General features: G+C 38.4%; 1 protein-coding gene and 1 long non-coding RNA gene across 11 annotated transcripts in view; one reads left to right on the forward strand and one right to left on the reverse strand.

The window, feature by feature from the left end:
• The window catches only part of LOC113579401 (uncharacterized), an 82109-nt gene extending 80747 nt beyond the window's left edge, over window positions 1-1362 (reverse strand). For all 3 annotated transcript variants that reach the window (XR_014115967.1, XR_014115968.1, XR_003410867.3), the window contains exon 1: window positions 1223-1362. This is a non-coding gene — a long non-coding RNA (uncharacterized LOC113579401). The remainder of the gene's footprint in view (window positions 1-1222) is intronic.
• On the forward strand, window positions 62-27129 carry pak2a (p21 protein (Cdc42/Rac)-activated kinase 2a). Of its 8 annotated transcripts, none has more exons than XM_027013291.3 (14): window positions 62-183; window positions 8017-8236; window positions 10038-10144; window positions 10304-10448; window positions 10678-10805; window positions 11344-11476; window positions 11617-11680; window positions 12798-12846; window positions 13113-13225; window positions 22998-23115; window positions 23192-23291; window positions 23581-23777; window positions 23991-24128; window positions 26094-27129. In XM_027013291.3, the coding sequence occupies exons 2-14, from the start codon at window positions 8062-8064 to the stop codon at window positions 26178-26180; spliced, it is 1554 nt and encodes a 517-aa protein (XP_026869092.1). In that variant the 5' UTR covers window positions 62-183; window positions 8017-8061; the 3' UTR covers window positions 26181-27129. The 8 variants fall into 8 exon arrangements, with proteins under 8 accessions (XP_026869092.1, XP_026869066.1, XP_026869076.1 ...); XM_027013265.3 differs by having other exon boundaries at window positions 64-560; window positions 8014-8236; XM_027013275.3 differs by having other exon boundaries at window positions 64-560.
• Window positions 27130-27779: the final 650 nt, after the last annotated feature.

Consider the following 27779-nt stretch of genomic DNA (forward strand, 5'->3'; position numbering starts at 1 on the left):
GTTTCGCAACCTGGCTACCGTAAAACAAAATGTAGGCGCGCACTTAAGCCGTCAGGGTAGAACGAGCCTTGATAAAGTGCAGTTCGTGGTGACCGCGGTTTACATCATACATGACTACTCAACTCTTTTGACGACCTAATAGTTTGATTTTGACGAAAACATTTATGGACAAAACGTCTTTAGGTGATTACATTTATTTTAGGACTATTTTGAAAATTGTTGAAAACGCTGAAAATGCTAAACTAAATATGCTTCTCTTCCTAATACATAAAGATTGGGTTGGGCTGGTAGTTCCGCTTTACCTCCGCCATAGCAGTACTGCAGACGTATCCCAGGCTCAGGAAGACAGACAGACAGCTAGCTAGCTAGCTAGCTATGCTAGCTAGTAGGTTAACATAATTTATAAGCACAAGATAAGATAACTGGACCAAAACGTTAACCAAAAAGATTGGAATTTAAAATCAAAGTCATCATACTTCTTGTTAAACAGCACCGATAAAGTCAGAAACGCACCGCTACCTTACTGAAGACTTTCGGTGGAGTTCAACGGAGTTTTGCTGGTAAGTTCAAAATGCTAGCTAGCTAGGTACGTTGACCCGATTTCTCTTAGTTTCTATATGATTAAACATTTTATTTAATGTATTTTGTAGACTTCGTACTGACATCGTGACACGTTTTCAGTCGAGGATAACGTTGGCTAATGTTAAATGGTTAGGGTAGCTAGAGGTCTTAATAACATTTTCAACTTACTTGCGTGCTAGCTAGGCAACCTAGGTTCGCTATCTTAGTTCAGGTTTGTGAATAGTTAAAAAGCTGAACGTAACGTTAACTGCGTAGCTCGCTCTCTCTAGATCTACGCAGTTAACGTTACGTTCATTTTTTTAACTAAAGAGAGAGCGAGAGAGAGATAGCTGTAAACAAAACAAAATCTATCTATAGATAAACAAAAAAAACCTACCAGCTAACCTACTTTTGTTTAACACTATATGATATTCTAGTTAGGTTTTTTTTTTTAGTTAGCTAGCTAGCTACATGCTCCGTGAAACGGGCCATCAAAGCTTGGTTAGCTAGGTTGCAGATTTTGGGGTATGTTTCTTTTGTAAGTATGGGATTAGCGCTCTCCATAAGACAAAAGTAGAAGATCAAAGTATATTGTAACTTCTAATTTCCAAGGAGCAAAGATGGATAATGTCATGTTGGGGAGCACAACCATTGTATTTACCTGTTCTAAGGCTTTAGGACCAGCTATGTCTTTTCTTGTCTGACCCAAAGTGAGGCCTCTTGTCTACACTCTCCAATAAAAAAGAAGTGGAGGACGGCTTTTCTCGCTCCAGGAAGCCTTGTTCAGAATTTCCTTTTATAGAAGCTGCAAATACAAAAGGCCCCTGGTCTCTTCCTGTAAACAGTTCCTGTACACAACTACACATCTGTGAAGGAGAGGAATGAACAGTTCTCTGTTTTGCTCCATTTGGTCAGATGAAGCATGTGACCTGTAGTGGTCGTGGCTCTCTCAGGAACTGGAAAGGCTTCTGTTATCCTCTCTCCAATCAGTGCAGGGGAAATGGAAGCAGTTTACTGCTTGTATTTTTTCCTCATAAAGGTTATTCACAGTTTAAATGAGATGTGTTTTGTTTTTGTTTTTTGTTTTTTAAATCAGAATGCATTACAAAGTTAAAGTAGTTATGGTGAGATTGCCAGACTCACCATATTAAAAGTACCCTCTAAAGCAATTTCACATTTTTAGCCATGAATTTTGTAACCTGTTTACAAAACATTAGGCAACAATTGAGAAATTGATCATTGAGAAGGCAGAATGGGTTAATATAGGTTGTTTATTAGGAAGCTTATTATATTTGGTTCTTTGATGCAGGGCTCTGCATTCCTGGGTCTTTGTTTCCTTTCCTCTGCAAGGCTGTAATTGAGAAAAACAGCATGGTTTTGAGCAGAGCAAGTCAAGGCTCAGCAAGAAGCAGAGAAAGTACCTAAAATATTTATTTTAAAATGGCTCTGCTCTCTCTTCAGTTTTATTTCAGAAATTGCTAATGAGCTCTTAGTTCTTTGTCATGTCAGAATAAATACATTTTTCTACAGTACTTTTTAATTATGTAAAATATGTAATTTGTGTGTTTGTTTTTTATTTGGTCTCAATATTGCACAGTGCTGCTTTTTGGTTAGGTAGAGGTCTTTTGCATATATGTTTTCTACTGGAATGGTGGTGAAATATTAGCCTGAAGGTGTAAAAAGTTAAAGCATTCTTTTTCAGTCCCATGCGACAGGACTTTCTAAAGATTTTGCAAGATTTTGTTACTGCATCATACATTATATCTACAAATAAATATTTATTGTAGAAGGGAGGTTTACAACATTTTACAACAGTTCCCTGACTTTGCCCCCATTTGAGTAGACTGTGGATCTGTCCGTTTCTTAGCCTGTAATGTTCCAGAGAGGCGAACCCTTCTCATTATGGGAAAGCACGTTATGACTTGATCGCAACCACTTCCTTGCAGGACTCCTCTTTGTAATATGCTGTGCCATTGTTTTTGGTGCTTCCACAGATTCTTCTTCTCCAAAAACGTGTTCCAATTCCAACACTACAGTGAGTGACAATGGGAACCTTTTTAAAATCTTTTCCCTCAATTTCAGAGCCTGAGTATATCTAGCTGTATATCCATCCCAGCATCATCAGAAGAAGGCTTTCTCAGAGGGCCTGGGGTGACATGTTATCATAGCAATATGCATAGCAGAAAGAGAACAAGACTGCACTCGCGTTGTTGGAGTCTGATCTGGAATGAGTGCTGCCTGCAACAACTTGCCCCTTTTTCAGTGGAAGCACAAGGGTGACCCACTCAGTGTTCCACACAAATGCCAAGCCTGGAGCAGGGTATGTCAGCTGGGCTTCTGTTGGCAGGGGTGAGTTGGTCCTTTTGGGCATGGGCATTTTTCAGCTTTATTATGTTTCGGGGAATCGGGGAGTTCATGACAGCTTTTCAGCATCAGGTTTATACTGACTCAGAAGACCAGCTGGGTGACCTGGGCTTCCTCCATTGACATGGTCTGTCTGGGTGTGGTCATATTCAATCTGAAATACTTGAGGGCTTATTTTGTGGATTTAAAATATAGACTTGGTATTTACATATAAGCCATGAGGTGCATGTGTGGTTGTGTGAGGTGGGAACACATGCTTTGACCGTGTCTCAGTCACCTGCTGAGCACAAATATGCATTTTCATGCTGCAACCTAACCACTGTTTATTTTCACTGTTTAGTTTTGTTTTCTTTTCTGTGACATTGACTCTAATTTTAGGAATAAAACTAATGTGCTTTAACTTAATTTTGGATTTTTCAGTGCTGCATGTTAACACACATTTCCTGGTGGAAACTATTTCAATTATTAGATGTATTAAAATTCTGTTGTTATATTAAAATCTTAACCCATGGACATTATTTTTGTTAACATCCTTACCATTGACTACTTTTCCACAGTAAGTTACTGCATTATTATTGCAAATAAATGCAAAATTCCAGTGTTCAATATAGTGCTTTTTAAAGAAATTGTCTCATGGTACCACTATTATTGGATGTTTTTAATTCCTTGATAGAGTTTATTAATTAATAGTTACATTTATATAGCACCTTTTTCAAACCCAATATGCTTTACAGATAGAAATCAGCATTTACATTCAATTCATTCACACTGATGAAAGAGCATAACATTTTCTACCTGAATTTTTGCTTGAGGCTTGTTTCCTGTATTTTGATTTTTCATTAGTGTGAATAAGAGCTCTTTGATGATAACCAGGCTGGCCACATTTTGGTCAACTTCTATGTTTAGGGAGGAACCAGAACTAAATCTTGCCTGGTAACCTGCTGCAGCTTGCAGCAGTTTTATAATAGCTGTACTGTAATCAGCCATTTATCAGCTTTGCAACTGCCATACTGTTTGGCAAAGTCACATAGCTTGTGTTGTTGTCTCTTTTTAGTCATGCCTATTAAGGCTGCATTAATGAGAACATATTACTGGGGTGTTAGGAGGAAATTGCATTAGTTTGGTTCCACATTCAGACTTGATGACTTTCTTAGTACAAACCCTAACTGTAAAAGTTCCATGAGGCACAAAAAGAAATTTTCATTCAGAAATGGTGGCTTTCAAGGTACTAGAAGAATGCTGGATTCTGTCACATTTAAGGCTCAATGTTATAATGTTTAATTGGCTCTCCATCCCATAGATCCAAAATATTTCAAATGAAATTCACTCTAGCCCATTCATTGTAATTGTATATAATAATAACTTTGCCCATGATCATTTTTATTTCCTTCAGATTTTTAGATGATTTCAGTAAATCAAGTCTGTGTAAATAAATAAATAAAGTAATATGGTGCATTGTTCAGACAGATTAGAGATCTGCTGTCAAACAGGAAGACATTGTGGTCAAGTGGAGGCCACACTGTGTTTGACTTATTTGTTGAATTGATCTCACTGAGGTGAGACAGGATTTTACCATATTTGGAAATGTTAATGGTTTCACCACACAACACACTTCTAACCAAACCCTGACATTATAGTGTAGAACAGATGTGGGGTGGATCTTATTTTTACTCAGTTAAGTGCACATTTGGACTTATTTTCATTATTGAGTAATACATTGAGGTTAATTGTTTATTATATTGAAATACACTGTCTAATGGCTGCCTCAATTACCACAGCCAGTCATGCTCTTCTGTGATCTGGAACTCCCACGTAAAAACTCCTTGCTATTCAGTACTCAAAAGCTATATTCTTCTGATCTCCTGTAGCCCCCCCTGCTTGTATTACTGAAACATGCTGGTATGTGTACTCAGTCACACATTGTGACATGTTGTTGTTGCTGCTGCAGGCCACAGTTCAGCTTAGTCTTGTCCTAGCTCTCCCTGCTTTGAATGACCAACTGCCTGGTTGCTATTATGGTAACTGCTAATAGTAAAGTTTCAGTGGCATGCAGTGCATAAAGTCAGTACCCCTTCTGCATACCCCGTCCAACCCCCTTTTCCAGAAACGGTACAACAAAGTATCCTTGGTATATTATGCAACCTGAGCACATGAACAAAACAGAAAATAGCTAGCCTAATCAGCAGCATTAACTGGTTACTGCACCTGCACCCAATCTGGCATACTCAAATAAATCACTTGATAGCATCAAATATTCGTACATCCATCGACATACAATTTCTTAGGACTAAAAGTACCTGCTTACTGATTTTTAGCTGTCTTTGTGCAACTGTTAGCCAGAAATCCCACACTGAATATGCTGTTTTTTTGGGGGGGTAAATTTCCACAACACTTGTGCCTGTACATTGAAAACATGCTTCCGGTATAAGAAATTCAGATTTTATAATAGAAATTCAATAACCATCAAAGCAACTGTGTGACATGTTTACTAACATTCTATATACTTTTTAAAGTTCTTTATTTGCTTGCTCACGTTGTCGTACAAAAACACACTTTCTTTTCCTTTGTAACCTAACACAAAATATGCAAGCCTTTAGTTACCACAAAATTCACATTACTCATGTAGAAGTGTTCCTGGAAAGACCCCTAACACCCTCCTCTTTTAGATTCTGTCAATGCTGTTGGGCCATAAAGTCCTATTTTCTTTGAGTGACAGTCCTTCACACTGACCAAGGACCAAGGTGTCAGGGGGGGTAGGGGAGGTGGGGGCTATCAAATTACTTCGTGTTTTCCAGGCACAGGTGGCGTGATTTAGCAGCTGTTTCAACAAATGGAGGACGCTTAGACGAAAGCCTATATGCCTAACTTGCCTTGTTCATCCACTTAGTCAGCTATAGACATGTGCACGGCAAAACATTACTTTTGCACTGTAATCAGATAAATTGTAGCGCATCCGTGATGCTGTTTGGCAAAACTGATACAGTAATGGATATTGTTTTTAGTCAATAATTTGATCACCAATACTTTTGGATATCATGGAAAGGAAGAGGCTTACTTTAGCTGAAGTTTATGTGGAGTTGTTTGGATGCAGTTGAGTTGGAAGCACTTTATTTATGAAATATTATTATTCCTTCACTGAAAGGTTAGAAGGCTTTGACTGCACACCACTGTTCAGTTTGTAGTATCACTATCTCCTTTCAGGAGGGAGGATGCTGGTTTAGCCAGGAGAACATTGGGAATGAGTGCGTTGAAGGCAGAGCTAATATCAACAAGCATCACATGGGCATAGGTGTTAGGAGCATCCAGCTATTGGCAGGATGCAGGGTAGAGACAAATTGATGAGGTCATCTACAGACCTGTCAGAGTGTGTAAGTCATGATTTTCAGGTGCTATATTATAATTATCATTAATCACTTCATGACTTCAGAGGTTAGGGCTACTGGTATCTTCATATCTAGACATTGTCAGGGGATTTTCTGTTTTTTAGGAACTTTTGTGATGACAGGCTTTGAAACGAATAGGTTCAAATAAAATGCTGGAAAAAACGTGGCGGCTCGGTGGCTAAGGTGCTTGGCTTGTGGTTGGGAGGTTGCTGGTTCAAGCCCTGTCACTGCAGAGTTGCTGCTGTTGAGCCCCTGAGCAAGGCCCTTAGCCCTCAGTTGCTCCTGTATAGGTTTGGGCTGCCTGGCAGTATCCTAGCCTGCACGTGTCGCTGGCGTTGATGGCATGGCAGTCGGTATTCTGTTGTTGTTGTTCTTTGTGTGTGTGTGTGTGTGTGAGATGCATGTACTGAATTCGTAATGGGGCATGCAGTCTTTAGCTGCAGGGCTTGGTATAGTTTATATTATTAAATTAACTGGCCTTGCCCGTTTTATTAGTGCGGTTCAGTGAGTCAAGGTACCAGGTGGTAATTAATTAAGTGCAGAATGTCAGTGTTCATTTTGAGATTTTTCTACCCTACAAAAATCCAGTTACTAAATATTGAAGTACAAAATTGCAAATTGTAGTGGTATAAACACAATTAATTGCACCACCCTTTCTTAGGGGAAAAATTACTTACTCCTAATTAAAAATGAACTGAATGTTGATTCAGTCTTAGCTTATAAAATCTGAAAATAATGAACAAAGGTTTAGAATTCACTAAAACAGACCTACAACAAAACAAAAATGAACCAAAACAAGATTTGTGGTGAAATGAGCATGATTGAAATAGGGGAGGAAACCATCAAAACAACTACCACAAATGAAAATGAATTAATGGATGAATTAATTACTCAGCGGAGCAGAAGAAATAATCACTTAGTATATTTTTGTTTGACTTGCTTGTGTAAGTCACCATTAAAAAAGATAACCAGTAAACCAGTATTATTAGAAGAGGTTTACTATTTTAGAGGTTAATTCATCTGGTTAACAACCTGAAGGTTCACAAAGGGGAAAGGTGGAGAATTGACAGAGGGCAAAAACTGTACATTTTTATTTTAATATTTCCCAATTAAATACATCTAATTCAACTGAGTGATTATTTTGCAACATTTTCAATGTGGTAATTATCAGACAATATACTGGCTTTTATACTGGCAATACTTGCTGTCAAAGTAAAAACAAATAACTTGTTACACCTATGTTCTCTCAAGTCAAAGCTTTGTAGGTTGTATGGAATGTACTTTTAATTATGATGATCAGTAGTTTTGTATCTTGTTGCTTGTGTACTTTTCCAAAATGCAGAAATCTTCCATTACACTTTTAAGAATTACAAAAAATGTATGAATATCTGATTTTGCACTAGTTGGGTTCATGGTTTGATTCTGGGTTTAGTTTTTAGTTTGGTGTATGTCCCATGATCATAGCGCTTTTCTCTACAAGTTGAGCTAAGCTACAGATGCCAAAGAAGCCCATCATTACCCCCTCACTCCCAGAAGTAAAGGTTACAAGACGGTTCATTTTGTTTCACTGAATTGCATTGGTTTGTTATTTTGTAAATATGTATGGTTTAGTGTGATTAACACTTGCTATATATTGAGTAAATCACATTATCACACTGCAGTATTTAGTATCAGTTTATTTATTAGTGCTCTCTGCTACCATCAGCAGGTTGGTCTCTAAAGCCCTCCGTGTGTGTGCGTGCATTTTCCTGTCATGTCTGATAACGGAGAGCTGGAGGACAAACCCCCTGCCCCCCCAGTCAGGATGAGCAGCACAGGCAGTAAAGATGGCGTGCCAACCAATCACAACTCCAAACCCCTCCCCTCTGTACCTGAAGAGAGAAAGTCCTCCCGGAACAAGATCATCTCCATCTTCTCTGCAGAGAAAGGTCAGATCGCAAGAGAGCTGATACCCAAACTTGCCTAAAATGGACTTTGGCTTCCTTTATGGTGATCAGTACTTTTGCATCTTGTCACTAATGTATTTTTCCAAAATGCAGAAATCTTCCATTGCACTTTTATGAATTATAACATGTGTATGAAAATGTCTGATTTTGTACTAGTTGGACTCATCAGCACCGGGAACATTCATTTGTCATCACAAATAAATGCTTAGCTTGCATTCTCAGTATACAGTTGTGAAAAAGCCTAAATACAGGCTGCAAAAGTTGCATAAAGCAAACATTAACCAAATACTTAGAGCTATAAATGTAACCCCAGTAAAAACAATATGCAGAAACTATATCTGTACAATCAAGCAGTAGTACTTTGTAAAAAGCATTGAGGGTATATTAACATTAGTGTTTGTTTAATTTTTTGCTCTACAAAAAAATTGTTTAATGCAGTAAAAAGCAGTAGTTGGATGTGTTTCATGTATCAGACATATTCTGACTAACTCTGAACATCAAGCTAGTTACGTGATTCAGTGGATACAGTTAGCCTAAGCAGAGTGGTGTAATCTTTCTTTGGAAGCTGCTTGCTTGCAGCTGTTTGTGCTTTTAATGAGCAAAAGTAAAAATTAAAATGACCAGAAATTGTCTGTAATGTATTATAAGTAATAAATAAGTTTTATAATTAAAAGATATAAATTATAAATAAATGATAAATCCCAGTTAACATGAATTAAATAAAAATATTTAAAATTACTAAATTAATATTGATTACTAATACTGCTTTCTGGAGTCTTCTTTGCATAGTTTGCCATTGGTGCACAGTATGCTCTGTGCCCATTGAAGCTGCAAGTTCTTCTATATTGTCTGTATTGGCCATTATTGGACGCTTTAAGGTAACTTCAAGTTCGCTTAGATGTCTTTAGTAATTGTAGCTCAAGAACACGATGATAAACATTTTCAGGTTGATACTTTAGTTAGACTGTTGTCACTGTGGGAATAGTTTTCATTGTGTCCCAATACACTTGGACTACCATGGTGATTCAGGTCTGGTTTGAAATCGCAATCATCACGTGTGTAAATATGGCATAAAATGAGCTTTATTTAAATCTGTTAATGAAACACCATTTACATACTGGCTTGCTCATGTCCTTTGCCTTTCTATCTGTATTTGCAAAAGTATGTCCACACAGCACTCTTGCTGATATTTTTCAGAAGAAAGCTCAAGCCGCAAAGTTTATTATGAATAGTGTCTGTGACATTGGTGGTAAGGCGGGAACAAGAGGCAAGTGAAAGTCCAGAGAATCTTTATTCAAGCTTGACTCAAGCAAATTTGAAAACAAAAGGCTGCCATTGCAGTGGTAATAGCTCAGTGCATAAACTAAACACAGAAACAAAGGGTGCTTGAGAACAGGTATAGGCAATGGCCCCAGGTGCAGGACAACTAGCAATGCGCAGCACCAACAGCAGGTATCTGTGGTCTTAAATATAATGGAAAATAAAAGAGGGCAAATGAGGAACAAGTTCTCATGTTTATCAATAATCAGGGGGTTGTGATCTGGACCTGTATGTGTGTGTAGGAGTGGGTGTGTCCATCTTGCTGGGTGCTCAATGTACTGTGACAGTGTTGCTACTTTGGGAAATGAGTATTGTAACATTTCAACATTTTTAGTATTTTTGTCAAAACTAGTCTCGTGTTTACACTGTCAACCCTGTAACTGTTTTCAAAGTAAACATTTGGCAGGGCCTTATAACTGAAATATTGAAACCACAACTATCCTGTTTCCTCTGCTTCTTACAGGGGGAAGAAAGAAGGACAAGGATAAAGAACGGCCAGAGATTTCTCCTCCCTCAGACTTTGAACATACAATTCATGTTGGCTTTGATGCTGTTACAGGGGAGTTTACTGTAAGTGAGCTTTGCTTTCTTTAGATTTTCTTTAGACAGAAGAGGAAATCTACTCACATTTTGTTTTTGTACATGTGTACATTTGATATTTGGTGGCAGTCAGATGGTCACAAATGTATTCATAGATCACTATTTTTTTTCCCTCTCTTTTTTGTTCAGGGTATGCCAGAGCAATGGGCTCGGCTGCTGCAGACCTCCAACATCACCAAGTCTGAGCAGAAGAAGAATCCTCAGGCAGTGCTGGACGTCCTCAAGTTCTATGACTCCACAGGCAATGGCAAGCAGAAATACCTCAGCTTCACAGGTGTGCTTTGCCCCAATCATTTTGTTTTTTGCACTCCAGACACTCCTTTTACACCTTTAAATGTCTTGCTCTCGTTCTGTCTGTGCTGTGGGGCTGGGTACAGCCTTAGTCCTCAAGGAAGCCAATGTGGGTTTATTACTAAAGAAGTTTATATGGTTGTTTTTTAAAGTGAGCTTGGAGAGTGGTGGAGGCTGGTTATCCTGTGTATAATTCTGTTCTTTCCTCTTAGATAAAGATGCCCCTCCAGTGAAGAAAGGTTCACAACCATCACCACCCAGTGGTAAGGACTTAGAAGATTTTGATGATGACGATGCACCCCCCCCTGTAGTTGCACCACGACCTGAACACACCAAATCTGTAAGTGATCTGACTTTGGTGTCTCAAAATCGATATATATCCGGTTTTGGCTTGATGACTTACAGGCAGTTTGCTCACAACATATTCAAGGTGCAAGATTCAAATGGCTATAGGTATTGTGTTGCTCTAGTAGTATTGCCAGTGACACAGGAAAATAAATGCACAAAAGTAATTCATCCCCTGCTGATCCTTTGAAATTCTGTCAAGCAACATTCAGCACAACAAAACAGCAACATAGTCAATATATAAATTAGCCTTTAGAGCAGTGTAAACTGATTGAGCATTGACATTGTTATATTTCCTTTTTAACATGTTTAATATTGTTGACATTGAAATTAGATGTTGGTGATATGAAATTTCATTTGAAATGATGACCCAAAATTTTATGTGGAAACAACTCAAATACGGTTTCAAACCATATTTAAAATTACTACCAACTTACTTATGTTGTCCTGAGCTCAGTTTTCGTCTCTCCTCAAATTGCCTCTCCTCCTTTTGAGTCCTCAGTATGTAATTGTTGTTTACTCCATATCTTAAGATACTTACCCGGCCCTCCATGATTGACCCCATTCCGCCACCTGCTGCCAGCGGTGACACAGACTCCAAGGCTGCAGACAGACAGAAGAAGGCCAAGGGCAGGATGACTGATGAGGAGATCATGGAGAAGCTGAGTAAGAATCAAACTCCTGCAGAAGGAGTCGTCTTAATCTTTTTAGGACATCTCCTTAAAACTTCTTAAGAAATCTAAGAATCTTATGGTTTCTGAGGTGGTTTCTGATTGCATACTGAATTTAGTTTTATTTTCTTTTAGGAACAATAGTCAGTATCGGAGACCCCAAGAAGAAATACACACGATATGAAAAAATTGGACAGGGGTATGTGTGTGTGTGTGTGTGTGTGTGTGTGTGTGTGTGTGTGTGTGTGTGTGTGTGTGTGTGTGTGTGTGTGTGTGTGTGTGTGTGTGTGTGTGTGTGTGTGTGTGTGTGTGTGTGTGTGTCATTGTTTGATCATTTTTTCCACTGCTGTACTCTGACTATCATCAAAATGAATTTCTTTAAAAATTAAGAAAACTCAGGCCCAGATAAAATGTTCAAAAGACCATATCTATTCTTAATGAAACATTCATTTACATCATGTAGAACCTTTTCAAACATGACTGGTATAAAGTCAGAAACTAAAACATGATTAAGCCCACAGAAAAGCACTGTTATCATTTTTAATGCCTTTATAGTCAAAGTCTTTCATAGTTTATTATGGATTTCAAATCTTAAAAAATATATCCAAAAATGCCAGTATGAAAGCGGCCTGGTTAGTATTTTGCAAGAGATCACTCTAACATATCCCTACTAGGTTTTATTCTTTGCATACCATTATCAATGCTGTTACTGGGTAGATGGGAGTAAAAATGAAGTACATTTGACAGTGTCTCCTAAAATCTGCACACATGTCTAAGTAAAGATATTAATCATATACTAATATGCATATAAACATGTTATGCATTACATGAAAAGAATATAATCAAACAAAATTACCATTTACTACTTTTAAGCAAGCAAGCAAAACAAACAAATCAATAACAACAAAAATACTGATTTATAAGTAATCTAGTAATTTGTGTTGTTACTTTACACCCCTGGTTGTTACAAGTATTATTTTTCATATGATGTTGAAATACGAAAGTACTCTGATTAAAAACTGTGATAACGGTATACATTTTATAGTTTACTTTTATAAAAGATGTTTCATTAATAGATTACTGACCACTATACATTTTTAGAAAGCATAAATCTGTCATAACATGCATGCAGGGTGTGTGTTTGCTGAGAAAAGGTATAAGTGCATACTAATTTGTGGTTTCCGTTAGCATTTTAGGACAGAGCGGTCTTTTACCCATGTTGCTGAGCATACCCAGCCGTAGTCAGAGCCATAGAAATTCTATTACCGTTAAGAGTAATAGTAGTTATTTCTTCTTGATTCTGACTTTTTCTGCAGTGCATCTGGAACAGTATTTACTGCCATTGATGTTGCTACAGGGCAAGAGGTAAGCTAGCGTCCTGTTGCATTTAATAATTTGTTTTCCTTAAGTTAATGTCTAATGTGGTCATTTTGTTTTTGGTTGTCAGTGGAAAATAATGTCCATTATTGTAATATATTTAATTGTGAATCTTGTATATTAAAGATGGTATCAGATCAAACCAGAAGTATAGTCTAATGTTACATTTACGCTTAGGATTGTGACAAAATGCAAATACATTGTTAGTTAGTTCGCTGCCAAGTCACAGCATTTGAGCCTTCATCTCTCTGTAGGTAGCCATCAAGCAGATTAATTTACAGAAACAGCCAAAGAAGGAGCTGATCATCAATGAGATCCTGGTGATGAAGGAGCTTAAGAACCCCAACATCGTTAACTTCTTAGACAGGTAACTAAATCTGTCTGTGTGCGTGAGCGAGAGAGATGATTCCAAGGAGTAACTGCAGTGTATTGTAATAAAAAAGAGTAGATCTTGTAAAAATTTCAGTGTACTCCACAAGGTTATGCAAATAAATGGGACATTTTAGAAAGGTCTTTTAATCAGCTGTGCAAGCAAAGTGCTTCTGATCTTCCTTGGTTTGTTATACTTGAGATGAAGAGGTAATCATTCAGTAATAACAAGTATGAAGGTAAATGCAAATACTATAATGATAGGGTTAAGACATAGGTATAATAGTTTCATGAATAACTGAAAGAACAAGACATAAGAAAAAGTTAACAGATTTATAGAGAGGGAGCCTCATAACAGTTTAGCAGTAATGGGCTAGTTAGATTTTACTCAGAATTAAATAAACTTGGAATGGTATCTCCAGTGGTGAGCCGTACATGGTTAATCAGTCCAGGCTGATGAACCTGTTACAGTCACTAAGGGGTGCTGTTGATTCATAGGCTATGCAATCAAATGTTTTGTATGATTCAATAGACTTAATATAGAACATATTCCTTATCTTGTTGTGGTGCTCTTGAGAGGGCTCTTCATATGGGAAAAGTTCAAATGCAGTAGTCCTTCAGGAATATGGACTTTTAACAAGTCTTGCCGATCTAAGTATATCCTTAAGTTCCAAGTGAGGGGGTTTTATGGTCTTTGAGTTACCTAGGCCGGGTCTGGGGTCGTAAAGTTGGGCCTTGTGTCTTTGTTGTTAGGACTTATCTTAGGGGTGAGAATTTGGTCAAGCGGTTGGGAAAGGGTTGGTTCTTCACTACATCTTGATAACTGCGGTCTCCCAAGAGTGTTGTGAGTTATCTCAGGGTTGAGTGCAGTTAAGCAAGGGGAAGCTGCATTCTCCAATGCACAGGTTATGAACTGCTGTTTTATTGCGATATTCATTAGCAATAACACTTATGGTCCAAAGGTGTTCACTGAAATTATTAGCAAACTGTTTTCTTTTTTTTTCAGTATACAGTCAATTACATCTCTTGCAAGGGATGTAATAGGCAACTTCTGTAGTAATGTAGGAAGAATAGGTGATAACAATTGATACTTTTGGGTTCTTTATTTTAGTAGCAGTGTTAATACATTTACGTGAAGCATATCTAGTGCAGTTGCAGGCTACAGTACCTCAATTATTATTTATGATCTTTTTATGACAATTTCTCAGTCTTGGCAAACATTTCTTAGATGTTTTTGTCTCATCTGTAAGATATTATTAGAAGGTCCTCAAAAAAGAAATGGTCTCTATCTTTCTGGAGTATTCTGAAGTGTTTAATTATAATATTATACACTGTTTTCATTTGTTAGATGACAAGTGAGCACTAAATGAATTCTTGTTCTCTTATTAGAAGATCACAATTATGTATTTGAATTTTTGCAGGCATTGGGAATGAAGAATGAGATGGATAGTAGAGTGCTATATAGAATAAAGAGGATGTGCTATATAGAGTACAGAGGAATTAAACAAGCGATTGTCTCCTTAAATTGAAGGCAGTTAGACTTGACAGTGATCCATCAAAATTACCAAAGAACCAGTGGTTCATGGACATTAACATTTGGCCAGGAATCAGGTTTCCTGTCATTTATCTGGGAACACCAGTGCTGGAGAAATATAAAAAGCAAAGCCTGAATGAACACAAAAGCCTTGCTGCTTGGTCATATTTCAAGGTGGGATTCGTTGATGAAATTTAAGTGACAAGGACACTTGTATGTGAACAGCTTTGTACAAGCATTGGTATTTCATTACAGCTTATTTTGAAAAAAGGTTTGCTAGCTTTGTCTACATTGTTCATGGCTAACACTGAGTGCATTTACATGCTGTCCAGGCATGGCCCCTCCTCCTAGGCTCTCCTCTGTGTGTCTGTGTGTGTGTCTGTCTGTGTGTGTGTGTGTGTGTCTGTCTGTGTGTGTGTGTGTGTGTGTGTGTGTGTGTGTGTGTGTGTGTCTAGAGCCATGCACCTACTGTGTTCATAGGTCCTGTCGCACCTGTCTATACTTATGTTCATTGTTTGGACACACATTTAAAACCATGTTTTATTGTTGGTTGTTGGTGTTCACTGTGTTTTGCTGTGTGAAATCACCACAAGCTTTCTTGTTGCTGTTTGTTTTGAACATGGTGTCCTTTTCCTTTTGAGTTAGTTCATCATTGTGTTAATTAGCATCTTTGTTGTCTAAACACGGCTCGTCTTTGCATCCTGCCTCACCTCCGACGTCACACATAATTGGTAGAGTTTGTTTGTGGTTTTTGGTTTTTTTTTGGTTTTCTTTTCTTTTCACTGGTTATGTATAAGTGGTCATGACAGTGATGTGGCAGTCAAAACAGGGGATGCTTGGTAATTTACTAATTTAATTGGCATGCAACACTATATGATTTTCATACAAGGTATTGACAACCGAGTCATGTTGTGGACTGAAATAATACAGGGAACGTTGGAGTTCAAGATACTGATGAACTAGAATACTGCTGATACCTAGAAGTGCAAAATAACCATAAGCTCTTTATCAGACAATGATAAGTGCAATAACAAATAATAGACTTTTAGTTACTCAATATAGGTTCAGGATCAATGATCATTTAATATTTCACAAATAGATAAGTCTTCAACCTGTGCAAGTGACTCTGCTGGCCAGACAGCCAGTGGAAGTTTATTCCACCATTTGGGAGCCAGGACAGAGAATAGTCTCAAAGTACTGGGGTTTGACTGATCATGATTGTCATCATGTATTGAGGGGCTGTTCCATTTTTCACCGTGTAGGTGAGCATCAGGGTTACAAATCTGATGCAGGCAGCAATACGAAGTAAAGGAAATGCAATAGTGGAGTGCCATCCGAGAACTTTGGGAGATTAAAGACTATTTGTGCTGCTGCATTCTGTATCGACTATAGAGATGATGATGGCCCATAGAGGAAGACCAGCAAATAGCACGTTGTAGTGGTCTAGCTTTGAGATGATAAGTGACTGCACAAGCACCTGGGTAGCTTCCTGTAAGAGAAAGGGCCGAATCCTTCAAATGTTACAAAGGAGGAATCTGCAAGTGGCGGTGCTTTAAGTGGTGGGCTGTCATCCATGCAGCAATGTTAGTGAAGCAAGCTGATATGCGGCTGGAAACGTGTCAGGGTGGGAAGGAAATAATTATTTGGGTGTCGTCAGCATAGGATAAGCCATCAGAAGATATTACATCACCAAGAGAACGAGTATACAGAGAGAAGTGAAGAGGGCTTAATACTGAGCCCTGGAGGACACTGGTGGAGTATCCACATGGATTGGATGTGGTTCCTCTTCATGTTACCTTATAGGACTGGAAACATTTCCATGCAGAGCCAGTCACACCAAGGATGGAGAGAACAGCAGGGAGAATGTGGTTTACTGTTTCAGAGGCTGCCGAAAGGTCCAAATGAATCAAGATGGATGACAGTTTGGCAGCTTTGGCAGCATGAAGTTTCTCTCTCACTGCTATGAGGGCTGAATATGCAGTTTTGTAGCCAGTGATTGTGGGAACTGGTTCTGGGCGAGGAAAAAAAGATAACTGATTGTAAACTGTTCGTTCAAGAACTTTTGAGAGGAAAGAGAAAAGTGACACTGGTCTGTAATTGCTTATGTTCCAGCTGTTGAGTGTGGCCTTCTTTAGGATTGGTCCTAACCTGGTGGTCTTGAACGTAGTAGTTACATGTCCAGAGGATAAGAAGTTGTTGATGATGGCAGAGTTGGTTGGAAGAAGATCTCTGAATATTTTCTGGAACAGAGTGGAAGGAATGGGTCAGCAAACATGTAGTTAGATTGCTGGAGGTAAGGAGTTGAAGGTTCTTGTCTGAGGAGAGGAGAAAAAGAAGCCAGAGAGTTGAATGTAGGGGTATGAACACTGGTGGGAAGAACAGCGGAAAAGGACTGCAACCTTGTTGCAACCTTCTGCTCAAAGAATGAAATCCTCAGGAGTAAGAGATAAGGAAAGAGGGGGATGGTTAAAAAGAAGAAAAATACTGAGGTTCTTGCGTGGATCAGATGCTCATTATTCAAATTTTCCTCTGTAGTAGGATGACTTTGCAGATTTTACTTCTAGTAAAAAATTGTAAAGGAGAGACTGGTATGAACTGCTGTCTGAATCTAGGTATATTTTCCTCCACCTCCTCTCTGCAGTTCTTAGTTTTTACTTGTGGCAGTCCAATACTTCCATTAGCCAGGGGGAAGGCAGGCCAGATTTTGCAGGTTTTGAGGACGGAGGGCACAGAAGATTCATTGATGGGGGAGTGTAGAAGGGGGAAAAAAGTAACTATATAGGGAGAGAGAAGTAAGTGTAACAAGGTAAGGTAGGGTAGCCAATGTAGTAGAAGCAAGGGAGGAAGGGGTAATGGAGGGCAGATTGTGACTGAAGGAGGAAAAGCACATGGGGGAGGTGTGGATAGAAATTGATGGTCTGAGACTTTGAGGGAGTGAATGAAATGTCCGTTGCTGTGGTGGTACGGGTGAAAAATCAGGTCCAGAATTTAGCGGGCCGTGAGTCTGAGGAGACTGGTTGAGAGTGAGGTCAAATGACGACAACTACGGAAGGATGCAGGATGAAAGTATCTTGTCTGATGGTAGGTTGAAGTTACTAAGCAGAATGAATGAGTTTCCTTCAATGGGGAATTAAATCAAAAGGGTGTCAAGCTCATTAATGAAGTTATCTAGGGAATGATGCAAACCAAGAATCAAATGGAGGATGATTGGTACCACCAACAGTTTTCTTAGATGTGGCTGCTCAGCTGCAGTAACTGAAGATAAATGGGTGGTAACCAAGAATCTAATGTTCATTATGAATGAGATTCTGCATTTATTTGATGAGATGGAGTAACAATTGAGAAAAACAGCCATGAGTGCTGAACTCCACCAGGCCTTTATGATTGAGTGACCAGACAGAACTAATTCCTCATTGAAAGATACACTATAGCCTGCTTGGAGGTTGCCAAAAGCAAGATTTGCAGAGCCGATGAAACGAAACGAAATTTGAACCATTAGGTCACAATTCCCTGCTGTGAGTATGGAGGAAACCTGGTACTGAGAATCATCTCATTAATACCATCCCTATAGTCAAAGTGTTAATCTCTAAGATGCATGAAAATGGCTGTCCACCAACACAACCCATCCATCCGGGCTGATCTTCAATTATTCTATCAAAAAGATTGAGAGAAACGTCCAACAGAAATGTGTTCCACGCTTGTGGACTCATTCCCAAAAAGATTTTCAGTCTGTAATTTTTATCTGTGGTGCTTTAACCAAGTCATAAGTGAAAGGTGTCAGTAGTTACATAGATCATATTTCAGTTTTACTATTTGTAACAAATATACAAATCTTTCCAACATCTCATTAAGCCTTTGTTTTGTGTGTAGATTGATGAGGGAAAATTAGTTGAATGCATGAAACTTTGAAAGAATGGAAAATTTTCATATGTTCTGTACATTCATAACATTTTTGGTACAGCTACATGCATATTTAAAGAGCTACAAAAGTTTCCTACTTCCTTGAATTCTACCAAGCTCTGGGACATGCATGTGAAGCACATCGTGGAATGATGACCTTTTAGACATTTCAATTTAATCTTAAAATTCTGGTTTAATTACTGCTATTTTTAATAACTTTTTTATGATGCAAATCTTCACATCCAAAAGCCTGCATTATCTCCACCATTTATTACCTGCTACTAAGGCTTAAAGGCATTTCCAGTCAGAATGAAGACTTCCTCCAGAGAAGTATGGAAATGTGTTAATATTTTCATGAGTCTGAATTTCCTAAGGAAGGTATAGATGCTTGTGTTGAGAAGGTGGATGCTCTGACCTATAAACAATATTGATAAGACAATAGGAATTTGTTTAGTGTTCACATGTTATTCTACAAATAAAAGAGAGTATATTATATCTAAACACTTCATAATGCTCCAGGATGATGTAGGTATACCATTCTAAAATTACCAGTCTGAAAGATCAATTGTTAACACCCATTCCTCTTCATTATTTACTGCAGGAGTGTATTGTATCTCTTGCAAGAGCTATATAATCAGCTGTTCATTGGGGGGGAAAAAACATCTAAAGGACCATTCTTGAACTCCTTTGGACCAAGACATTTTAATGTTAATGAAAATTTGTTTTAATGATATGTTTGCATTGCCAGTTGTTGCTATAACAAACCGAGGGAATTTTGAGGAGAGAGAATCTACACTCAGAATCCCATGAATGTTAGGTGTTAATCGGTGAACTGCTCACTTAAACAGCCCCCATAGAACTTCTGCAAGGTTAGACAAAGGCTTTTCTGAACCAAGTCAACAACCTCTCACTAAACTGCTACAGAAGCCCGACCCAGGCTACCTTAGTCGGTTTACTATAATTTTAATGTCGTCTTTTGTTTATTTATTGACTACTTTCTTATCGCTAGCAAGTGTTTGTCGGAATTTGCTTACCCTGGTTTATATCGAGTACAGTAGAACTCCAGTTTTAATCAACCCATCTAGGTGAGTGACATCAGACAAAGGATGCTATTTTCACTGCCATTCAGGCAATTGGACGAAAGACTGACCTTAACTTCTAGCATTCTAACCTGGCACCCCAAAGTTAAACGGATGCTCGCTTGTTCTCTCGCCACTGTCCGGATGATCATATGGAACACACGCATGCTTCTCCAGACGGTCTGACAGAGTCAAACGCCAGCAAGTTGTAAGAACTGACATTTCCCAGTTTGGTATCAATAGTAAGCTTAGTGTTTATTAATCAAATTACATGAGTTAAATCTTAGCCCTCATATGTGATGCAGTACCACTCCTAATTGGCTCCCAATTTCACTGTTCACAACAGCTATCTTTCTCTCCTGATCCTCTTATCAGACTGTAGGCATACATTCATTGCAAATTTGTTGATTTGATTAAGTTTCCTTTGTTGGTCCTGTTGACTGATAAGTAGATTATCTGGTTGGTTACACCCATAGGTTGCTTAAAATAACCTATTTGCTTTTTGTTTCTCTACTCTTTTATTAGCTTAGCTAGCTACCTGTGTTCATCACAAATTTTGTTAAATTTAGGTTGTTTACATTGTTAGGCTTATTATTCTAGTGAACTAAACACTCCTGGTCATTAGTAAAATCTTAGTCGGTGACTATTAGTGTTTTTATTATCTTCTTATTCAGTAAACCTTGGTTATTACATCTGTGAGCCAATAGTGATATATTCACGTATCGAATTGGTGAGTTGAGACTGAATTATTAGTCATTATTAAATTAATTAAAATTGATACATTTTCCCTTGTAATCATGGTGGTGCCCCAATTAAATTTACCAACTGTAACTGACAAACCCTGGGAACATTCCCTGGAAACCATGTACTTTACTACAATTTTGAATGTCTATCTATGTATATGTCTATCAAACCCCCCCCCCGCCCATCCCTCCGGGTTGTCTTTTTTCCTTTCCACTAATCATTTTCCTTTAATATCTCCTTGGAACTTCCAGCCTGTATTCAGCACAGATGTTTCTTGGTTGTGGCATTCCATGTATGCCTAGTCTGCATCTGGGGTAGATCCCAACCTCTATTTGGTAGGATTTATCCATATCAGCCACTTCCACTATCTGCCAGTGGTACATACCGTGCAGGCGGACAGCCAGAGCTGCTTGGCAGTCTCCAAGGCCTCAGGTGTGGACAGCTTGTTGTACTTCTCAGGTACCTTTTTAGGTGCTTTATGGTGCCTTTCTGCATTTCTGATGGCTGACTGACTTCTCTCCATCTGGCCTTTTATCTTGGCTTTCTCCTTGCTGGTGTTCATCCTGTAGTATCTTAACTATCGCTGTTATTGCCTTTTTCAGTGGTGGTCACAGTAGGGATTGTTTAGGTATTTCATTTTGTCTGCTATGGCTTGCTAGTCTTGTCATGAGATTTTGGAACACTGAGCTACTTGTTTTGGAGTTAGTCTAGATGTTGGGTTTCAAAGCATCCATAGTTCCCACATCCTCTGCATAGACACCCTCACACTGGGTTGTTTGCGTAATAGTATACTAACAGTCCTCCATTCTCCACTTTTGTCCATGAATGTCTTGCATTTGTTGCAGTAGCCCATTTTTCATCAGATTGCCCTGATCTCCCACAGAGAGACACCTTGTTGTGACACTTATTTAGAACTCTCATAGTTAATAAGGCATTAAGGGCCTTGTTCAGGGGCCCAACAGTGGCAATTTGGTGAGGGTGAGACTTGAACTGGCAACTGAATACAAGTCAAGTACATTAACCACAAAGCTACAACTGCATGCATGCGCGCATATATATATATATATATATATATATATATATATATTATAAGAGTCAGAGAGACAGAGACAGATATAGATATATAGATATATAGATATATATATATAGATATAGATATAGATATATATATATATATATATATATATATATATATATATATATATATATATATATATATATATATATATATATATATATAGATAGATAGATAGATATAGATATATATAGATATAGATATAGATATATATAGATATAGATATATAGATATATAGATATATAGATATATAGATATATATATATATATATATATCTGGTCGTGCTGAATCGTGCTGAAGACGAAACGCCCTTGAAATGGGTGTTTCAACAAGACAGTGACCCCAAACGCACCAGTAAGCGTACAACATCTTGGTTCCAGACCAAGAAGATTCATTTTACAGAGTGGTCAGCCCAATCTCTGGACCTTAATGCAATAGAAAACTTGTGGGGTGACATCAAAAATGCTTGGCAAAACCAAGAAATGCAGAGGAATTGTGGAATGTAGTCCAGTCATCCTGGGCTGGAATACCTGCTCACAGGGGCCAGAAGTTGGTTGACTCCAGGCAACACAGATGTGAAGCAGTTCTCAGAAACAGTGGTTATACACAAAATATTAGTTTAGTGATTCACAGGAAAGCTCAATATTCAAGCATTTTTCAGTTTATACAGTAAATGTGTGAGTTTGTAAAGAAAAATGCAGACATGGCTATTTTTTGAACAGCTTAATATTCTCTTTTCTTCACTTTCTGTAAATAATAATACATTTGATGAATTTTAATTTGTATTTTGATTTGGAATAGAATGTGCAGTGTTCTCAATGCAATTGTGTGTATGAAAATAAAGGCTATTAAGATTTTTGAGCTTTACTCACTTTTTTAAACACTTGCTATTATTTTGAACACAACTGTGTGTGTGTGTAATAAATAAATAAATATATATATATGAGTTATATTTATGGGTATTTATTTTCATTTTATTTGTCCCCTTCAGCAACTTTTCATTACTTTAGCCCCTCAACCTGGCTGCCTTATGAAGTTGGTAAAGGGAGCACTAAAAACATACAAAGCTGTCATTAAAGTAAAGGGTAGCTAGTACATTTGTTTAAAACAGCATAATTGCGTATGTATTATTTCAGTGTTTTGATAACTGTGTGTACATGATAGAGGGAGAGGCAGATGTATCAAGAAATTTCAGTGTAGTACACAAGGTTTCAAAGAAACAGGATCGATTTGAACAGGTCCTTTATCAGCTGTGCGTGCTGATTGTCCCGCTACTACGCATTTACTACAGTACCCTGCAGTAATAAGTTTTTATTGATTGTATTTAAATGTGAGTTTGGTTATATTAAAAAGTGGCCATTTTTATGTATGTGAAGTAATGAAATGTGGAGTGTGCTGTTTTATTTTATGTAATTCTAATGCCTTATCTGTGTGCAGTTTCTTGGTTGGAGAGGAGCTGTTTGTCGTGATGGAGTATTTGGCTGGAGGCTCCCTGACTGATGTGGTAACAGAGACATGCATGGATGAGGCACAGATTGCTGCAGTCTGCAGAGAAGTACTACACTTCACTCCTGTAGATCACAAGCTTCCCTCATGTTGCCTTGGTTACTTATACATGTGCTCCACCACAGTGTCTACAGGCTCTGGAGTTCCTCCATGCTAACCAGGTCATTCATCGAGATATCAAGAGTGACAATGTGTTGTTGGGGATGGATGGCTCTGTCAAATTGAGTGAGTTATTTTCCTGCTGCCAGCCAATCCTCTATCTCAAAATGATTTACCTGCTGGTCAGTGTACGATACACATGTGTTTTGCGCAAAACTAATTACCTGGGGTAATATAAAAACTCTCAGAAGTGCCAATTACTTTTAACCCTTAACATACCTTAAGTAGAGTATTTGTTGATCCTAACTTGTGTTGTTGCATAGGCAGGATGTGCTGCTTTTGGATGTCCCAGTACAGATATAGTGGGCTCAAGGCTTTGTTGCTAACATGGAGCTTTATCTTTCATGCTCTCTAGCGGACTTCGGCTTCTGTGCTCAAATTACCCCAGAGCAGAGCAAACGGAGCACTATGGTGGGAACCCCATATTGGATGGCACCAGAGGTGGTCACGCGCAAAGCCTATGGACCCAAAGTGGACATCTGGTCTTTGGGTATCATGGCCATTGAGATGGTGGAGGGAGAACCTCCTTACCTAAATGAGAATCCTTTAAGGGTGAGCTTGTGCAGACCTGCTCCTGCTTTAATCAAATAGACCTTTTATTTATCAGGACATGATGTGTAGGCTGTCAATTTGAATATTGAAATACAGTTTATGTGGAAAATTTTAAAGCTATGTCACAAATTAAGACAGCAGATGGTAACCCTATAGCTGTAATCCTCCAGATTTCCTCTATAGTTGTAATCCTTTATGGTGGTCATTCCCCAGGCACTGTATCTTATTGCTACTAATGGCACCCCTGAGCTCCAAAATCCCGAGAAGCTGTCCCCCATTTTTCGAGACTTTCTGAACCGTTGCCTGGAGATGGATGTGGAGAAGAGAGGTAGTGGCAAAGAGCTCCTACAGGTGAGACCTAGGTGTTAGAGGCCATAACATAATAGATGCACCGATCTTACTGACACCCTATAGCAACATAGCGCATATATATGATATAATAATGCACCTTGAAACATATTTATAGGTTGTAATTCATGCAGTTCTCAAACCTTGTGGAGTGTTGTGATGCATATATGAAGTACATGAGCCTTAATACCATCACAGATTATGGTGCTAACGACATAGTTGCATTACGGTTTGAAGATCCACAAAGTTGTCTGCTTTCACTATGTTCTGGCAGTAATGGTAGTTACCTTTTGTAGTGCTATTTTCAATCTCAGCACCTGCAATGACTATACTGTATATAACAATCATTGCAGTCAGAAGGTTTTCAGACTCCTTTTTGCACACTTTTTACTGTGGATTTGATTGTCTGTGCTTTGGCTGGGCCCCACTCGAGGACATTCAGCTCCAAAGCCATCCCAATGTTGTTTTCTGTGTATGCTTTGGGCCATAGTCACAGTCATTCGGATAGCCTGCTCTAGGAAGGTTTGTGTTTCTGCCAGGCTTCTTTCATTTCAAAACTATTGAGACTAATTATTGGTTCTGGGAACACTCAAAGCCTTAGATGTTGTTTTATATCCTTACCCTGATCTATGCCTTGTGTCCCCTAGTTCTCAGACTACTACTGGTTGCCTTCACCTTACAGCTTCCTGCTCTTCTCTCAGCCCTTGGTATTTCTAGAGCTTTTCGTGTTCCTTGTTCTTGATGTTGCCATCACTTGGGCTTGCAACATCTATCACTATGGTCTGCCTCTTCTGTTTATACTCATTATTAGTGCATCCATGCTGTCTTTCAATCCAGCCATTGGTAGAATTTCTCCATATCAGCCACTTCCACTATTTGCCAGTGCTACATACCATGCAGAGGATTATCCTCCCATGATGGTTCCTGCTGCTCCTCATTCTCATCCTCCTCTGGTTTCTGTTGTCTGAGGTATGCACTAAGCATTTCATCACTTTGGGCCATCATTCTGGTGTACTCCTGGATCTTGGTTGTTTCATCCTGGATAGTGGCTCAGGCACTCACTAGTCCTCAGCCCCCCTCCTTCAGCTTAGTGTAGAATCTCAGAGTGCTGGATTTGGGGTGAAGCCCTTCATGTTTCTTTGTCTTGATGTCAGTGTCTATGTCCTCCTTAGGCCATGTTATTATGCCATTGGGGTGTATCTGATGACTGGTAGAGCTTTGGTGTTGATAGCCTAGATCTTGTTCTTCTCAAGACTTTTCAGGACTTGCCTCACTCTTTGTAGGTATTTGGCTGTGGCTGCTTTCTTTGTGGCCTCTTCATGATTCCCATTTGCCTGTGGCATTTCAAGGTACTTGTAGCTACCCTTATCATCTGTTATGATAAGTTCTGGTAGTATGAAGCACTCTGTTCTTGCTAGCTTTCCTCTCCTTGTAACCATCCGACCACACTTACAGAAGAGGTGACTGATGGTTACTCCGTTCTGTAGCCGGTATCCGTAGCCACTCATGGTGGAGATCTCGCTGAGAGTGAGGCAGAGCAGCATCAGGGACAGGGCATCTCCTTGGTAAATACTACACTTGATGGTGACTTGTGCTGTTGAATTGAAGTTGGCCTCTAGGGTCGTCTTCTGCAACCACATTTGAGTTCTTTATGAAAGCTCAATCCAGGTGGCTTCTCGTGTGTGTGTGTGTGTGTGTGTGTGTGTGTGTGAGATCTCAATGAGGTTAATATCATTTTGAACATGCTAGCAGGTAGCATGCCAACACCACTGGGCTCTTATACACTAGAGATTATTATCCACTATAGATGACACCATGCATCTAGTAGAGATTTTTGAGCTCATTAGCACCAGTGATGACATTTATTAGTTTAGTATTGTCTAAATGCCACCATACCAGATAGTCTTCTAGTTTCTTTTGTAGAATAGAGTAGAATGAATGTGCGCTAACATCATTGCTTCTTTGTAGCATCCATTTTTGAAGCTGGCCAAGCCGCTCTCCAGCCTCACACCACTTATACTTGCTGCCAAGGAAGCCATGAAAAGCAGTCGCTAGCACCAGCAACTCCTTTCCAGCGATTGCCAATCTTGCATCCCTCTCGCTGCCAGTTACTTCTTAGAGCTGCTGACCTTCATAATCAGGATGTACCACTCCATGTCTCCTCCTCATGCCAAGCTCTCTTTCAGTGTTCCTCCATGTTTCAGTGTTCATTTTTATGCCTCCATAAGTACCAGAGCCACAGTTGTAAAGATTTGTTTAGATTTTTCTTGAGCTTTGTTTGGTTTGGATTTGTTTTTCAAGTGGTTGTCACCATTGCCTTGATTTTATCCCGCTCTACCTTATCACTTGATTGGTCATTAATATTTCATTTATTTATTTTTATTACTTTTAATGATTTCCCCTTATCAGATCAGCATTGTGATACTTGAAATCTCATATCATAGCTATAGAAAGTCATGATGAACAGTCACAGCACCTACTGCCCATTTGCCTTATTTTGCCTCAAAATATTTAGAAGTATTGAAAATTTTTGCTGTATGGAATAAAATGTATGTCTTTGAAAAATATTTGTTGGTTTTTTTTTCTTTTCCGAAAGAACGTAAAATATTTCTGCAATTAAATTTTGGGCAGAAATCAGGTTTTTTTTTTGTTGTGGTTGTTTTTTTTGTTTGTTTTTTTTTACTTATGTTAGTGTGTTTTTTATTTATGTACATGTATACTGTATTTTATATTTTAACTAATGATCTGATAAAAAAGAAAATTAATGTATTTTCAATTGTCTTAGAGGTTAATAATTTACTGTATATCTGTGTATGTGAAACAACTTGTTTTACAAGTGAAAGTACATTTCAATTACAAATTCTTTGTGATAAGACATTCCAAATAAGCAAGCATTATACTTTTGGTCTTTCTTTTCTCCACCAGAAATACAGTATTGCTCTTTTAAATAATGGGGGAAAAAACATATTCTTTGTAAATTATTATTAAAGTAGTCTTTAGTCAATTTTGATTGTAAGCTTTTGTTTCCTCTTTCATGTGTAATGCACTTTGTCTGCCCTTGCTTTCCCCACTTTTGAGGCATTTTTAAGCACCCTGTAATCTGCCATGCAAGTTTCTAAATGACTTTTTCGTGAGTTTGATCTTCCAAAATGGAAATGCACTTGTGTGTATTTGTGTGTGTGTATACAAAATGGGAAGTTAATGCAGTGGATGACTTTTTTATAACGTAACATTTAACCTGGGGCTGTGTATGTTCCAACTGTTTTTCTATTTTTACATCTAAAACAATGGGAAAAAAACATTTGATTTATTGATTGCATTACATTAATTGTCACTGAAGTCCAGCTTCAGATTACATATCACAGATCATAGGACATCAGTTCCTCTGTTACTATGGGCGAAGAATTGCAGAACAGGTACACAGAAGATGAATGGGAACTGACATTACCTAGAGGAATAATTAAGTACAGGAGAGAATGAATGATGGAGAGGAAAAAAAAAATTGGACAGAGAGCAAAGATTAGTTGACCACGTGTAGTAGATAAGATGGCATAGGAGAGTGTTGGCAGGGACTTGGATATAGTGGCTGGGTTGAAGGGAACTGCAGAGTAAAATAAACATCTTAGGTAAGGCTATATATGAGTAAGGAATGGT

Source organism: Electrophorus electricus, chromosome 13, assembly GCF_041902795.1.
Source record: "Electrophorus electricus isolate QZ-2024a chromosome 13, ASM4190279v1, whole genome shotgun sequence".
In the NCBI taxonomy this organism is placed as follows: Eukaryota; Metazoa; Chordata; class Actinopteri; order Gymnotiformes; family Gymnotidae; genus Electrophorus; species Electrophorus electricus.

Coding starts and splice junctions, on each gene's coding strand:
- pak2a (XM_027013291.3), top strand. CDS start 8,062: ATGTCTGATAACGGAGAGCTGGAGGACAAACCCCCTGCCCCCCCAGTC. Junction 10,449..10,677: donor GAAATACCTCAGCTTCACAG/GTGTGCTTTGCC, acceptor CTTTCCTCTTAG/ATAAAGATGCCCCTCCAGTG. Junction 23,778..23,990: donor TAAATGAGAATCCTTTAAGG/GTGAGCTTGTGC, acceptor GTCATTCCCCAG/GCACTGTATCTTATTGCTAC.